Below are 16,370 nucleotides of genomic sequence, written 5' to 3' on the forward strand. Positions count from 1 at the left end.
AGTGGGAGGGCTTCTAATGTCCTGGTCCCACTGATGGACCTCCTGATGGCACCTGGTTTTTTGGCCACTGTGTGATACAGTGTTGGACTGGATCGGCCACTGGCCTGATCCAACATGGCTTTTCTTATGTTCTTATGCATTGTTACATCCTATGATGTCATATTCTATAACCATTTCCAGTGCATCATGCCATCAATTCCAGTTCATGCCTTCTACTATGATGTCACTTCTGAGGCACTCCCATCAAAACATGTCTTCCTGTGTGCCCATCCCCCCCCCCCAAACTATGAGGGGAGAGAATTTTAATTAGTTTATATATCTGCTATAACTGTTCACTTTATACATCTGATAAAGTGAGAAGTAATGAAAACCCATGCTGATCCTGTTTATCTATTCAAATATTCCTGGTATTCTACAGAGGATGTTTTCAAAAGACTTTACCTACAACATTTCACCCCTCCCCCCTTAAAATGCAGCCTGTTACAGAATTTGATATCTTAACTTGTACATTGCTTTGTAATTTTGGTTGGTCTTAATAAAAGTAGGACATGGTTTTTTGTGTTTTGTACCTCTGTGTTTCCCTTAAGCTCAGAAGTTTGTTGGTTGCAGTTCCTGGTGTGGACTGAAAGCATTTAGAATGTTTCTTTCCCTCTTGCAAGGCACTGGAAACCAGTCCATTCCCTTTACAAACTGTGGACAGGCAGAGGGGAAAAGCGAGTGAGTAGCCACTCTGTAATCCCTTATAAATTACAAATACAGTTGATGCATTAGGAAAAGAAATCCTTACAGGCCAATTTTATGACAGCTTACTTGCAAAGTAAATTCTACTGAACTCAAAGGGACCTATTCCCAAGTCAGTACACTGAACTGCAGCCTAAATACCACACACTAATAAGTATGAATACATATATAATCCCTATAACACAGGGGTGGGAAACCTTTTTTCTGCCAAGGGCCATTTGGATATTTATAACATCATTCACGGGGCATACAAAATTATCAATTTAAAAAACAGTGCTTCGGCGAGGGATAACAATTCAGGCCAGCAAAATTAATGCAAATAATTGTTTTTCTATTTGAAGTCATGGGGGGAGAGCCTAATTTGACACACACATACACAGCTCGCTGCCCTAGGCAAATGCCTAGGTCCAGGGCTTTTTTATAGAAAAAGCCCAGCAGGAACTTATTAGCATATTAGGCCACATCCCTAATATTAGCATATTAGGCCACACCATCTGGGATAATCAAGTGCAAACTGAACTGGTGGTAGCTGGCTCCCACATCCCATTCCTGCCACCCCTCCCTCCATTCATGTGGAAACTCAGCTGCTCCTAGCATTCTTTAAAGGCACCCACCCACCTAGCAGCAATCCTTCACAATGCCCACCACTCAGGGCTCCACAGAGAGAGAGAATGGGAGAGAGAGACAGAGAGAAAGGAAATGGGGGAAGAAAGAGAAATGAAATGAAGGGAAGAAAGGGTAATAAAGGAAAATAAAGAATGGGGGAAGAAAAGGAAATAAATGAGAAGAAAGGGGAATAAAGGGAAATAAATAAATGGGGGAAGAAAGGGAAAGAAAGAAAGGGAAATAAAGAAGAGAAAATATGGAAATAAAGGAAAATAAAGAAATGAGGGGAAGAAATAGAAAGGAAAAGAAAGAAATGGGAAGAAAGGGAATAAAAAAAGGGGGAATTAAGGGAAACAAAGAAATGGGGGAAGAAATAGAAAGGAAAAGAAAGAAATGGGAAGAAATTGAAAGAAAGGGAATAAAGAAAGGGGGAATTAAGGGAAACAAAGAAATGGGGGAAGAAATAGAAAGAAGAGGAAAGAAAGAAATGAGGAGTTTGCAGAAGTCTCTGTCCACACTGGCTCACCCATTGGTTTACAGGTAGGGTTCCTGTAGGTGGAGGCAGATGCCTGGTTGGTTGCTTTAGTAGCTGCAGCAAGACTGTCTCCCCTGCTGCTGGCTGTGGTCTTAAGGTGTCCTGCCCAAACTTCACTGTGTCTTTCCAGGCCTCAATCATCTCACCCAACCCTGCCAATACCTGCCTGCATGTTGGTTTTCTAGTAATGGCAGTAGACTATCTACAAAGTTCTTTCTTTAAAGAAAAAAAGCCTTCATTTCTCAAATGGAAAGCATTCACCCTGATTCTGTGGGTTAGGGGTATCAAACATACAGCCCATGGGATGAATAGCAGGCCCTGCAGGGTTGATATCCTTCCTGTGGCCACTGATAATCCATTGGAGCTTCCCTTTTATCCCTCCCAACCTTCCTAAACTCAACCTTGTCCCTTCCTTTCATTGGCCAGGCTTCCAGCTTTCCAGCCTGTGATGGAGCTGCAATCCTGTCTCTGCCACTGACACTGCTGAGCCCTGCCCTGAGCTCCTCAGCCTGGGGCAACTCATCTATGCCAACATGTTTGGGGCAGAAGTATCTGGTTTCTTTCTTTTGGGCTCCAATCCGTGGTTTTAGATATCCATAGATGAGGCTACACTCGAGAAATACAGATAGTATATATCTACGTGTGGCATATTGCTTATTCAGTCTATAGAAGGTATGTCTGCTTTTTGTTTACACATGTAATTTAATGAAATGTTGTTTTGCAGCTTTTAAAGGTAACATTGGTTGAAGTGATGGAAGTTTTATTCTTTAATCTGGTTCCTTATGTGGTTCCATATTCAGCTCATGAGGAGCAGTTCTCCTCAAGCAGCCCTGACTACGTCCGTAAATGTTTGAAGGTTTACAAATGAGGCTGGCCTGATGCCACCTGGCTGGATGGTAACTAGGGGCAGGTGGATCCAGTTGGAAGGCATAACTGTGCTGTAAGAAACGTGTCCAAGCTTGCAGACCCCTTGTAATAACGCCATGCCCCCGAAGGGTTCTGCAACTCACAGACTGGGAACCACTGTATCAGAAAAAATTTAGAAAGGAGTTATTAACTTCTAAAATTAACACATTTTCAAAGAACATAATGTAGGTCAGAAACAATAAACAATGAAGGAGGTATACTAAGGGAAGAAGACTGTCACTGCTGTTTCACTCTCATATTCCATGCAGTCATGAATTCTGTATGCACCAGCACCTAGGAGCATGGACAAATGGTACATATGTAGGCATACAGAGGGCCACGGTCCTATTACGCTTTTCATTGCATTATTTTCAACCACGTGAAGATGGCTATGATTATTTCCTTTAAAATGGTATTGTGAATGGTTAAAAATGCCCAAGGGTAATGAGAAGTCTACAATTGCATTTAAGAAAAAGAAATTAACTGATGTACAGTATAAAAGCAAAGGAATAGATAGAGTATTGCTAGGGGCATCACTACTACAAAGGCACTTTTTTGTGGTAACAAAGTATGCTACAAAGAGAAAGAAATTATGGTATTCTTTGTAAATCTTTCAAACAGTAGAATACACAATTTAAGAGACAGTACTACTTCTAACAGAGCCCATTATATCTGTGCTTTTTAATGCTCATGCAATGTCAGGAAATGTTATTAAATGAAATCCTTGAAGATGAGATTTGGGGAATAAAAACGAAGAAAACATATACTGAGGTAAAATTACTCAATTTTCCTGAACAAGGATTATTTGAAGGTTGTTATAACCAGAGCTGAGATCAAAATGTTTCCAATTTCAACCACAATCTCAGCAAGAGCAATTTAACTTAAATAATTACAAGTATTCAGGTTCACCAAAAGGATTTCCTCATCTCAAGTACAAAATGCAAACTACAGATTCAATACACTGTATAGTAGGAATGCATTGTTCTTTTTCTGGATTCAAAACCAAGACAACATATATGACACTGCATTTCATTTTTATAAAAAATCTTTGTACTATAATGCTTCTTTTTATATTATCATTATTAGGGCCTAGACCTACATTTCTGAAATCATTTTAAGTTGATTAACTGAACTGACATGGCTCTTGCCATTTGGATTAGGCCCCCGGTTCACTCAAGAAATAAATCAGTAGCTAGATTTATATTTCACATGTTCTTAGGACTCACAGACAACTAGGGTGTAGATTCTGTACTAGGGATTAAACTTGGTTGTATATGAACAGAGCATATGGATTCCAAACAACTTAAACATAAAGCATATAAAATCCATGGTGACAAAAAACACTCTATACGCCTCCTTCTTTTTCCCTACGCGCATGTTTATGACCAAGGAAGCCCTGCTCTACCCTCCCTAGGCTCTGCCCACCAAATCTCAATGAATTTTTTAGGCCAGAGTTAGGGTTGCCAACTCCCAAGTCCAGGTGTGGTTCCCCTGTTTTGGGGAGTTTTGGCCCACCACCAACTGGCTTGTGAGGAAAACTCCATCCTCAAACAGTGATGTTGCATGTGATGTCCCTGCCATGATGATGTTACTCCCGGGTGACATCATCGCATGGGGATATTGTGCTGTGACACTCTCGTTTTGGGGCTAACTCTGAAGTAACTCCCCCCCCCCACCAAACAAAACAGAGCACCGCCTCCAACGTTGCAATGACGCCACTTCTGGGTGATGTCATCATGGTGGAATGCCCCCCAAATCCCCCTGCTGTGCCAAAGAGGGGATCTGGCACCCCAAGCCAGAGCTGGCAACTATATGCTAAAGTCAACATAATGATATCAGGTTTTATACAGACAAAAGTATTTTTGAATATATTTAGAATGGTAGAAGACAATAAAAGAGTCCTTACTTACCTTGGAGGGCCTGAAGAGTATGTGTCTGTACAACAATGCAGAGCTGCAGGACTAACTGTGGAGCACTTTCCAGGAATGTGGCAAGCAAATGCAGCATACTCACATCTGCATATTCATAGACCATTTTCCAATAAAAACGCCATCTGTCATTTTCTCCACTCTGTCGACTACGGATGCCCAAGTATATGGTGTGGAAATATCTAAAAAAAAACCATATATATCTATTTAAAAATTACCAGAACTGTATTCTCTAAAGTGCACCATATTAATTGCAGAATTATGGGGAAAATAAAAAAAATGCACAAGAGAATTTAAATATTTTGGATAACTACATATCATTATAATGCAAAGGCACAAAGTACGTTTCATACAGAATTAGCTTCATTTGACTTTCATTGAAATTAATATAAGAAGGGCTGTAATGCTTAAACAGATTATGGGTGGAGCCACTGCAACTCCTACTCTGTTCTTCTGTTGGCACCCACATTCACCCTTCCCCCAAGTCTGCAGAAACAGAGAGAACTCCATTTTTCCACCTTAGCATATGGTGAGATTGATAGATGAAGGAACAATAATAAGGAAGGAAGCATAATGGGGACACCCTCTGCTTTTAATTCAGAACATGTAACAAACTGGGTTATCATAGTGTAATCCTAAACAGAGTTACACACTCCTAAACCCACTGAAATAAAAACCATTGAGAAATTCCTGGAGATTTGGGGAGAGAGCCTGGGGAGGGTGGACTCTGAGGAAGAGAGTGAGCTCAGCAGGAATGTGAAGCCATAGAATTCACTCTCCAAAGTTCCTGTTTTCTCCAGTGGAAGTGATATGTGTAGTGGAGGACGGTAAGCAGTGGGGTGCCGCAGGGCTCGGTACTGGGTCCCATCCTCTTTAACTTGTTCATAAATGATTTAGAGTTGGGAGTGAGCAGTGAAGTGGCCAAATTTGCGGATGACACTAAATTGTTCAGGGTGGTGAGAACCAGAGAGGATTGTGAGGAACTCCAAAGGGATCTGTTGAGGCTGGGTGAGTGGGCGTCAACGTGGCAGATGCGGTTCAGTGTGGCCAAGTGCAAAGTAATGCACATTGGGGCCAAGAATCCCAGCTACAAATACAAGTTGATGGGGTGTGAACTGGCAGAGACAGACCAAGAGAGAGATCTTGGGGTCATGGTAGATAATTCACTGAAAATGTCAAGACAGTGTGCGTTTGCAATAAAAAAGGCCAACGCCATGCTGGGAATTATTAGGAAGGGAATTGAAAACAAATCAGCCAGTATCATAATGCCTCTGTATAAATCGATGGTGCGGTCTCATTTGGAGTACTGTGTGCAGTTCTGGTCGCCGCACCTCAAAAAGGATATTATAGCATTGGAGAAAGTTCAGAAAAGGGCAACTAAAATGATTAAAGGGCTGGAACACCTTCCCTATGAAGAAAGGTTGAAACGCTTAGGGCTCTTTAGCTTGGAGAAACGTCGACTGAGGGGTGACATGATAGAAGTTTACAAGATAATGCATGGGATGGAGAAAGTAGAGAAAGAAGTACTTTTCTCCCTTTCTCACAATACAAGAACTCGTGGGCATTCGATGAAATTGCTGAGCAGACAGGTTAAAACGGATAAAAGGAAGTACTTTTTCACCCAAAGGGTGATTAACATGTGGAATTCACTGCCACAGGAGGTGGTGGCGTCCACAAGCATAGCCACCTTCAAGAAGGGGTTAGATAAAAATATGGAGCAGAGGTCCATCAATGGCTATTAGCCAGTGTGTGTGTGTGTGTGTGTGTGTGTGTGTGTGTATATATATATATATATATATATATATATATATATATATATATATATATATATATATATATATATATATATATTTGGCCGCTGTGTGACACAGAATGTTGGACTGGATGGGCCATTGGCCTGATCTAACATGGCTTCTCTTATGTTCTTATGTTCTTAGTTTGGAAATCAGTTGTAATTTCAAGAGAACTCCAGGCCCCACCTGGAGGCTGCAACCCTAATTATTTGTTCATATGTTGGGACAACTGTAATAATTAAACATTTCAGGCCCACTGATCTCTTTCTTCAACAAACTATGCATGAAAAGGTGAATAAGGTAGGTGTACAACTATCATCACCTCACTTCACCTAAAAAATGTAATTTCCATCTATTAACATCGCCACACTATACAGTGTTACACATTTCTAAATCCACTGAACGCAATGATTTAAGTCTGCTTAAGATGAGTTTGCTTACAAATTTTGAAAAAAAAAATGGCATTTTAGGAGAAAAGGCCACCTAACATTTATTGTACTATTTTAGAATTTTATTTGGTCTGACATATACAATAAATGATCAAATATGGCAAATATATTCACACAGAAGTATTTTAAATATGTTCTCATTGTTGTACTCCAAATATTTATTTTCAGCGGCTTTGTATACCAGTAAATAATTGTTTTAAGCTGGCTATGCAATACCACTTAACAGCATGAAAAGTGTCTTTGATGTATAGAAGTAATAATGGAAGATGTGGTTTGTGCAAACTCCAAGAGTGATTGAGAGAGCAATCCTCTATTCAGAACAAAGCCTGATGTTATTCAATGGGGCTTATTCTGGGGAAAGTGTCCTCTATGATTGCAGCCTTATTCTATATTTGAGGTTATGTGATAGAACTGTACTTAAGAACATAAGAGAAGCCATGTTGGATCAGGCCAATGGCCCACCCAGTCCAATACCCTGTGTCACACAGTGGCCAAAAAACCAGGTGCCATCAGGAGGTCCACCAATGGGGCCAGGGTACTAGAAGCCCTCCCACTGTTGCCCCCCACCCAAGCATCAAGAATACAGAGCATCACTGCCTCAAACAGAGTTCCATCAATACCCTGTGGCTAATAGCTACAGATGGATCTCTGCTCCATGTTTATCCAGTCCCCTGCTGAAGTTGTCTATGCTTGTAGCCACCGCCGCCACCTCCTGTGGCAGTGAATTCCATGTGTTAATCACCCTTTGGGTGAAGAAGTATTTCCTTTTATTTGTTCTGACCCATCTGCTCAGCAATTTTATTCAGTGTCAAGTTATTGTATTGTGTGAAAGGGAGAAAAGTACTTATTTCTCTACCTTCTCTACTCCATGCATAATCTTGTAGACCTCTATCATGTCACAACGTGTCTCCAAGTCAAGGAGCCTCAAGGGTTTTAACCTTTCATCATGTAAAATGGTTTCACCAGAGCATGCTTTTTGTACACATCCAGCTTGGTCTATGGCTGAGGCTTCCTCCCCCTCCCAACACCACATTAGAATCATACATGGTATGAATAAACCACATCTTAGGGTCTATGTTGAGCTTCCTTTTTAATGGAATCTTGATTTGGTAATCACCTTTAACACTAGCGGACACTTTGCTGGTGTGCACTGATGCTTCAGGCACCATGGGATTTGGCATCTGGTGTGCAAAATGATGGCCCCTGCACTGAGCAGGTTCAGGTATCCTCAGAGACCTCAGATTTTTGGAATTTTCCCCATACTAGCAGTCATCTGCATGTGGGAAGACGATCAGTGACAAGTGGGTGTGACAATTAAGCAGTAATTAGAGTCATTAACCACCAGTTGTCAAACTCTGAGTGGGTTATGTGTTTAGGATGCAAATCTGTCTTAAACTGCTTGATGTCTAACATCCTTTTCTCAGATAGATACATTGTAGACACCAGTAATGACATCACGGGGGCACTGTCTCAGTTTCAGGATGATATTTTGGATCCTGGCCTTCAATGTGAACCAACACCCAGATCGCATCCTGGAGGATCTCTGGACTCGGAATACCTTTCAGTCCAGCATGTAACCCTCCAGGATTCTCCTGGTTCATGCCAAGGTTCAGTGGTTACTCTCCAGCCATAATTCTTCGCTAACTGCTAAGGTTACCTACTTTCTCCAGTTTGCAACTTTAACCAGGGAAGCCATTATTTGATGTATTTGATGTATTTTGTCCCTTTCTGTACTGTTATCATAGTTTATATATTTTGATATGCCAATGAAGGTTGTCTGTCTGTTTGTCCCAGTCCATGCTTGATGAGTCATAGCTGCTGGCTTTCAAACCCTTCAATCCAGGATTCCTCATACTTCAGTGTTCTAGTCTGGACTGCAGGAATGTCACACCCAGACATCTCATTCAGACAATTTGTCCTTTTTAGGACATATGGGGTGCACCTCTCAGTATGAGGCACAGACATCTGGTTGCATGATATTGTGATGGTCTGCTGAGTTGGCTCCAGAGATAAAAGCATTGGTAAGAGTGAGGTATGGGGTTGCCGCACCCTATGGTGGTTTTTGGCATGGGGTTGTATCCTTTGTAAGGGGGGGGGGATGAACTGACATGCTCGCCTGCTTTGTATTGGAGCCTCCCTTATAGGGTCTTGGGGGTGGAGCCACTCAATCCACATACCCAGATCAGGGGCTGCCAGCTAGCTTCCACCACCAAGTGACAAGGGGACCATGAAGTGGCCAGCCCCCACATGGATCATGGGTCTTGTCACTTCATGATTTTATTTCCCAACAGGTGGATTGGGGTGTGTGTTATCGGGTGGCAGGTGGGTTACCCAGTGTTTGGATCCATCCCCATACTGTGACAGTGCTCCTTTTGACTGTAATCAATAAAGCTTTAGCCACATATTTTATCCAAAATTGGTTTATCAGGATTTTCTTCCACTGCATCACCCTCCCTTCCTCCTGAGACCCATAATTAAGGATTATGCTAAAGGCATCATGGAAAATGTTAATTCTGACAAAGAATTTGACATACAAAACTACTAAACCTAGGTTGAAATTCTCTTAATATGCCCTAAATGTAAAATAACCACCTTAGAAATGTTACACATAAATATATTTATTATAAGACATCACTGTAATTTGTATAAATTTGTAAGCACTCTTTTTGATGGCACACCTGTATTTTTTTTGGGGGGGGGAAATCTAGTATTGGATTTGAGCAACTTATATGTTATACTTATATTTTGCTCTTATATTAGGAGCATCCAAGACAAAATGTTAGAAAGAGCTCTCTATCATTTAGGGCTTAGCTCCCAGTACAATCCTGGAGATCCTCCATTTGTGAACTTCAATATAAGTTATTAAAGGACTGCAGCAAATGTGCTTCCATGGCACTCCCAAAGGAACCCAATTGATCTCTGGGTCTTCTGGGACTATTTTTCTAAGTCCCAGAGGAGCTTACATCAACCTCCTTGGAGACTAGGGGAAAATGGGTATAACAATTCTGATTTTAGACTGCTGGTCAGAAACCTGTGGATCAAGATTAAGCATAATAAACAGTTAAGTCCCCCCTTTCCCTGGTTTATGTAATCTGTCCTAACTGGACTTCACAAACCTTACTAATTTTAAAAAGTACAAGCTGAACAAATAGTAGTAGTAGTAGAAGAAGAAGAAGAAGAAGAAGAAGAAGTTGGATATATATCCCACCCTATACTCTGAAACTCAGAGCGGTCACAATCTCCTTTATCTCCCCTACACACACACACAACAGACACCCTGTGAGGTAGGTGGGGCTGAGGGAGCTCTTACAGCAACTGCCCTTTCAAGGACAACTCCTACGAGAGCTAGGGCTGACCCAAGGCCATTCCAGCAGCTGCAAGTGGAGGAGTGGGGAATCAAACAAGAAGAAAGTAGCGTTAACAGGATTTATTGTTAGTGTTTTAGAACCAAAATCAAGATGTTTCCATCTGCTCACCACTTACTGTTTTATAATAATTCTAATATCAATACAGAGAATTGCAAGACAAAATTTCAATAACATTACAGACCACAAGCTGAGTCACCCTATAGCTACAATCTAAAACAATAAATAACCTTGGAATTTGTTCTTAACTGTATAAACATAATGAATGATGAGTATTACATCAGCTTTCCACCAGAGGATTGTTCCCCACTTTCCTTCTTCCCTAGCAACATGCTGTAGCCCTTGTCATGCAAGGGGTCACAGAACTTTCAAGAATAAGAAAGTCAGGGGCTGAAATGCAGAGCGGAATCTGTTAAGATCCCTCATCACCTTCTTCCATCAGTGGAACATGACACTGTAAATTTAGCACAACCTTTCCTGTCACAATCTTTCCTATGATTCTCTCTCACCCATCAGTTTCTGCTTTGCATTCCAACTTCCTCATGTACTTGTCTCTCAACTTAATTAATTTGTGGTTTTGCAATCTCTGTGAGAAGTAATGTTGAAAGAATATTCACCACTAGGAGTGATGTGCCCCTTTTGGTAATAATTTATTTTTATTTTCTTCTATTTTTATCCTCCTCTCCCTGCAAGCGGGCTCAGGGCAGGTTACAAGTCACACAATATCCATATAATTTAGTTAATTGAAATTATGCTACTATTAAAACAACAATCAGATCTCTACATTGCTTTATATGTGACCAGTAAAGGTTTGCATTTAAGGAGATGAATCAGCTAATTAACCCTGATTTTCCAGGAGTTGGACCCCTTTAAAAAGGTATTTCAAATCTTTATTCACTTTTCTGTTCCAGAAGCCTTTTGGAGATGGCAAGCTGTAAGATTTTCCATGGATCCAACCCAGATGTTTACTGATATTTACATTCTCTACTAAACTCTTCACTCTGTGATAGCATTTTTTAAACTTAATGTATAATCCCGCTTTTCTCCCCAATGTGGATCCAAAGTGGCTTACACCATCCTCCTCTCCTCCATTTCCCCCCTCACAACAACTTTGTGAAGTGGGTTAACCTGAGAAAATGTGATTGACTGAAGGTCACCCAGCAAGCACCCATGGCAGAAAGGGGAATTAAACAGGAGCTGCCTAAATCCTAGTCTGTCACTGTAGCCACGATGCCATACTGGCTTCCAGCTGTTCGATATATACACAACTGGGTAATAATAAAGTGTGTGTGTGTGTGTATAATATAGGTATAAATGAAGAACAGGTCTTCCATTCTGTGTACCAACGAAATGGCATAGTATGCTAATGTGCTTGATTTGAAATATCCTTATGAAGAATGACATGAGTGAAGCAATGTTCTCATTTTTGGAAATGTTATCATTTCATGCCTCATATAGTTTACTATTTATTACAAATCAAAAGAGGGCATTTGCTATTATTTACATAATATATTGAAAGTTTATAAAAAATCAAAAATCACTAATGGCTGGTTACAGATATAAAGGACATTTATTCTGTAGTCTAATTTGCCTCCTGTATCAAACAGTACATTAAACAATTCAGCTACACTTTAAACAGTCACTGTTTTTTACCATCTCATAAGTACATAGAATAAAAATTTCTACAGCTGGGATTTAAAAATAAAAAATAAAATAAACAGCAATTCAGGTAAATGGTATTTTCTTCTGTTACCTAGCTACCGAAGAAAACTTGCTACATTTTTAGCTCAATAAAGAGTAGCTGTTAAATAACAATATACTACTCTGTTTCTGAAGTACTTCTTAATTAGATATATCTGATGTATTTTTAGTTGTAAATAGGAATGGGGGCGAAGTCATTTTATCTTTCCATATTAGGAATATACAAGTGGGGACCCACAAAAAACATAAGAGTGCATTTCTTCCCTCTCTTTGCTCCCTTCCTTCTTCCTGATTCTCTTAACAATCTTCCCTGTCTCTCATACTCCCCTTCTCTATCAACCTACCCCCATTTCTTTTGCCCCATCCCTTCTCTGTCAATCTTCCTCCCATCTCTGTGAACCTACCTGTTTTACCCCTTTCTCCTATTCCCCTTATCTGCCAACCTATGTCCATCTCTTTTGTCTCCTCCCCCTTTCCTCTATAAGTCTACCCAACCCTTGCTGCTCTCCCCACCTACCACCCCCATCCTTGGCACTCTATTCACTGCCACTCTTGCTGTTCTCCCCACCTATCCCCCACACTTTGCAATCCACTGACCCCAACCTTTTGCAGTTCTCCCTATCCCCCTCCCCCATTCTTGGCACTACACTACCTCCCACCCTTAGCACCTATTCACCCCTCACCCTTTGCATTCACTCACCTCCACCCTTGCTGTCTTCTCATCTACTCCCCCCCCCCCCCTTGGCACTCCACCACTCCCACCGTCGGCTCTCCTCACCTACCTTCCAGATGGCCAGCAGTAACCAGCTGGCTTGGTGGGGGTCAGCAGAAGTTGCAGGAAGGGGAATCATATCCCTCCATCTGCTGCGTCTCCTGGGCTGTTTTGTTGCGCTGCTGCTGAGCCCAGTACAGCTCTCAGGTTGTTCAGCTGCTGATGCTAGGTCCACTGCAGTTCCTGGACTATTGGACTGGCACTAGCACAGTTCCTGGGATGCTGCACTGCCACTGCCAAATGCAGAGGGGAGGATCTCATTTCCCCCTCTCCTACTATTTCCCCTTTCCTTTCCATGAAAGCCCCCATGGCCTCTCTCCTTTTCCTGCCTCTTTCTCCTTCCCACCCAGAAGACAAGCTAGCTTTATCTATCCATACACACACCACCTTCAGCTTTCCCTCCCTCCCCTGGCAGCCTCTCCATAGGAAAAAAAATGACCCAGTTGCATGGCTCCAGGTGAATTGGGCCCACTGGATCTGGAGGTAACCTGCAAGGACTTACAGGAGCCACCTCACTTTCTCCTGCATCCCCATCACTACACTATTTCCACTTTCCCTCAGCTTATATTCCATATCCTCACCATTCCCTGCTTTCTTCTCTCCTTCATACCCATCCACCAATCTACTTTTATCTGCCCCTCACCTTAAGTACTTCACTTCTTCCACAATGGGGGTACTCCACTTCCTTCACAATGCCTTCCTCCACAATGGGGACCCAATACAATTGGCATCATTCTCCTCTCCTCCATTTTATCAGCAAAACAACTTTGTGAGATAAATCAGTGTGAGAATTTGTTACTGGCCCAAAGTCACCCAGTGAGCCTACACAGCAGAATGTGGAATCAAGGACTCAATCTGAAGTTCTAAATACTCCAGATCTAACTACTTCTGAGTTCTAACTACTCAGTCTGAAGTTCTAACTATTTGAACTCATTTGTTAGGAGGGCCGGATCCAACACTTTGTATGGGACTTTGTAGGGTCAGGCCATGTGTGTCATAAAATGTAATGTGAGGTAGTAGAGATATAAACTTTATAAAGGACACAGACAAACACAATTAAAGATATTATGTTTTTACTTAAAATACAAACATCCTTAAAACTCTTGCAATATTTTGTTTAAAATGGAAAGTTGGGGAACAGAGGCATGTGGCAATGCAATTTTAAAAATAAAACATCAAGAAAAAACACAAGGATCACAATAGAAACTGAAAATATAAAATGCTTTGAGCCTTGAAAAAACAATGAAATGGCATTGCGAGCTTATCCCCCCCCCCCCGGACCTGGGTCTACTCAGGGCAATAGTAATGGCTCTCTGGTGTAATATCTACCTTTGGATGTGAGTTTCCAGGTTATAGTACTCACTAGGTCAGGTCCATTCAGCAGAGACAAGCTGGCTAAGAGAATCAAACCTTTATTTGCAAGGACACAACTCCAGGAAGCATGATCTTCACCTTGCAATAGGAACGTTGAAAGTGAAACTGATATTCACTCCATTGAAACACATTACAACACAGACAAAGTTGCAAGAAAAATGTGGAATGGATTTTCCATTAAGTTCTCTGAGCCCTATCTATCTGGGCACAGAGACCTTACTGGAAAATCCATTCCATTTTTTCCTTGCAGCTTTGCTTCCTGTTGCAGCTGGCAAAGAAAAGAAAGAAAAAGCAGGGAACGTTGGCAGCCTCAGAGCTTCAAAGGTGAGGACAGAAGGGAGATTGGGGGGGGGGGGGGAGAAAAGAACTCTGTGGGCCTGATTAAAGCTCTGGGGAGGCCGGTTCTGGCCTGCAGGCTGGACATTTGACACCCCTGTACTACACCATACTGGCTTTTATGGAGTGGCTGTTGTTTAAAATAGAAGCAGCTCGAGTGAGTCATGCCAGTCAGGTGGCATTAGGTCACCTGGTGATTGGCACCAGGCCTGGCCCCAACAAGCCCTGCCTCAAAGGTCAAAACAGCCCCTGAAATGGCCCTTCCCTTTCCCCTGTCTTTTACTGAAACTATGCAGAAACCAAGCCTGGAATGCTGGCCAAACTGTTGTGGTCACCTAGTAGCAACAGCCACTGAAGGCATTCAACTTCATAAAGCTACAGCACTCTTTTATCATATTCAGGATCTTCTGACACCCCCCAACGTTGTTGGGTTTTTTAGATTACAGATTTTTCTGCATACCTGAGGCATTTTTCAAGTCTTACGCACACAGGGAAATGCTGATGGTCACTTTGGGGTCAGGAAGCAATTTCCCCCCTGGCCAGTTTGGCCAGGAGTCCTGGAGGTTTTTTTTTGAGGAGGCAGGCAACTTCTGGGCATGGAATAGGGGTCACTGCGTGTGTGTTTGTGTGGGGGTGGGTGAAGGTATTTGTAATTTTCTTGCATTGGGCAGGGGGTTGGCTTAGATGACTCTGGAAGTCCCTTCCAACTTTATTATTCTATGATATGATGTTCTGTGCAAACACAGAAACGATCTTGCTGGGGGAATTAACCCCTCCAGTGTATTTTTTCAAAGTTTTCAGACTTTTTGTAAACAAGGCATGTCCTTCAATTTTGCAGAAGTCTCTGTTTCTTTCAGTGTTGCTCCATTCCACAGATTTAAGTGTCAACAGATGGGACCACAATTCGCTAACAGAATACAATGATAATCAATTTTGACTAGCATTACAGGATGATATAGAAGGATGATCAATCATCTTTGTGTTTACTTTACAATTTATTTACAAATTATAAACAGGCCTAAACCTTAAATCTAAAAAAAAAAAAAAAGTTTTGGCATTTCAAAACAAGAAACAGGATTGAATGTGTTGTGCACAACCTCATTCTCATAAAGCTTCCCCCACCCCCATATTTCATTTTGCTTAAGTATTTGAGTTCTTCTTGCAATGGGAAAGTTGTGCTGTTTGTCTCTCTATTATAGCCTTGCCTGCTTTTCCTAGCTGACTCAGTGTTCATCAGATCCGGGTCACAAATGCATGTATATTGGCTAATGTTCATTGGGTATAGGCTGCAAATTCTTTGCTGGGGCTATCCCTATTTTCAGCTACCCACTTATTCACCCAATGCTCCTGCAAAGGCCTTGACAGCAACTAAAGGGAGGGGGGAGAATCTCAAGTTACAACCAAGCTGATTTCCTTGCTTGTCTTGACCCCACTGTGATATGATCAGCAACAAATCAACTATAATTTGAATGATCAGAGATTACATAGGGATTTTTCCTTGCAATTAAACATGACAAAGTTGTGCTTTCTCCTTCAATTAAAATGTTACAAAGGAAACCAACAGCAACAACTGCAAGCATATGACCATACTTAGCATACCAGCTACTCCTCACTTTATCAGGCTAAAATTCGTGCAACAGAAGAGTTCTACCAAAATTTACAAGCTTTAATTTCCTTTATCAATTTATTTGTGTTTATATTTATAATTTTTAATTTTAATCATAAATCACTCTGAAGAAGGGGCATAGAAATGTTCTAAATAAATGAATACTTCACAGAAATTTTACCATCATATTTTTAAGAGTTGAATAATTTTTTCAGGTACTGAATAATGAAAAAATATATTTTGGCAGTATTGGTCTTA

At 41.3% G+C, this 16,370-nt stretch overlaps 1 protein-coding gene across 1 annotated transcript in view; it reads right to left on the reverse strand.

Annotated features, from left to right (window-relative positions):
• XKR4 (XK related 4) overlaps window positions 1-16,370 on the reverse strand; it is a 264,972-nt gene that overhangs the window by 76,805 nt on the left and 171,797 nt on the right. Inside the window, exon 2 of the mRNA XM_060243789.1 lies at window positions 4,699-4,898. Within this exon, the coding sequence (XP_060099772.1) occupies window positions 4,699-4,898 (200 nt within the window). The remainder of the gene's footprint in view (window positions 1-4,698; window positions 4,899-16,370) is intronic.

Source organism: Heteronotia binoei, chromosome 7 (genome assembly GCF_032191835.1).
Source record: "Heteronotia binoei isolate CCM8104 ecotype False Entrance Well chromosome 7, APGP_CSIRO_Hbin_v1, whole genome shotgun sequence".
NCBI classification, from domain to species: domain Eukaryota; kingdom Metazoa; phylum Chordata; class Lepidosauria; order Squamata; family Gekkonidae; genus Heteronotia; species Heteronotia binoei.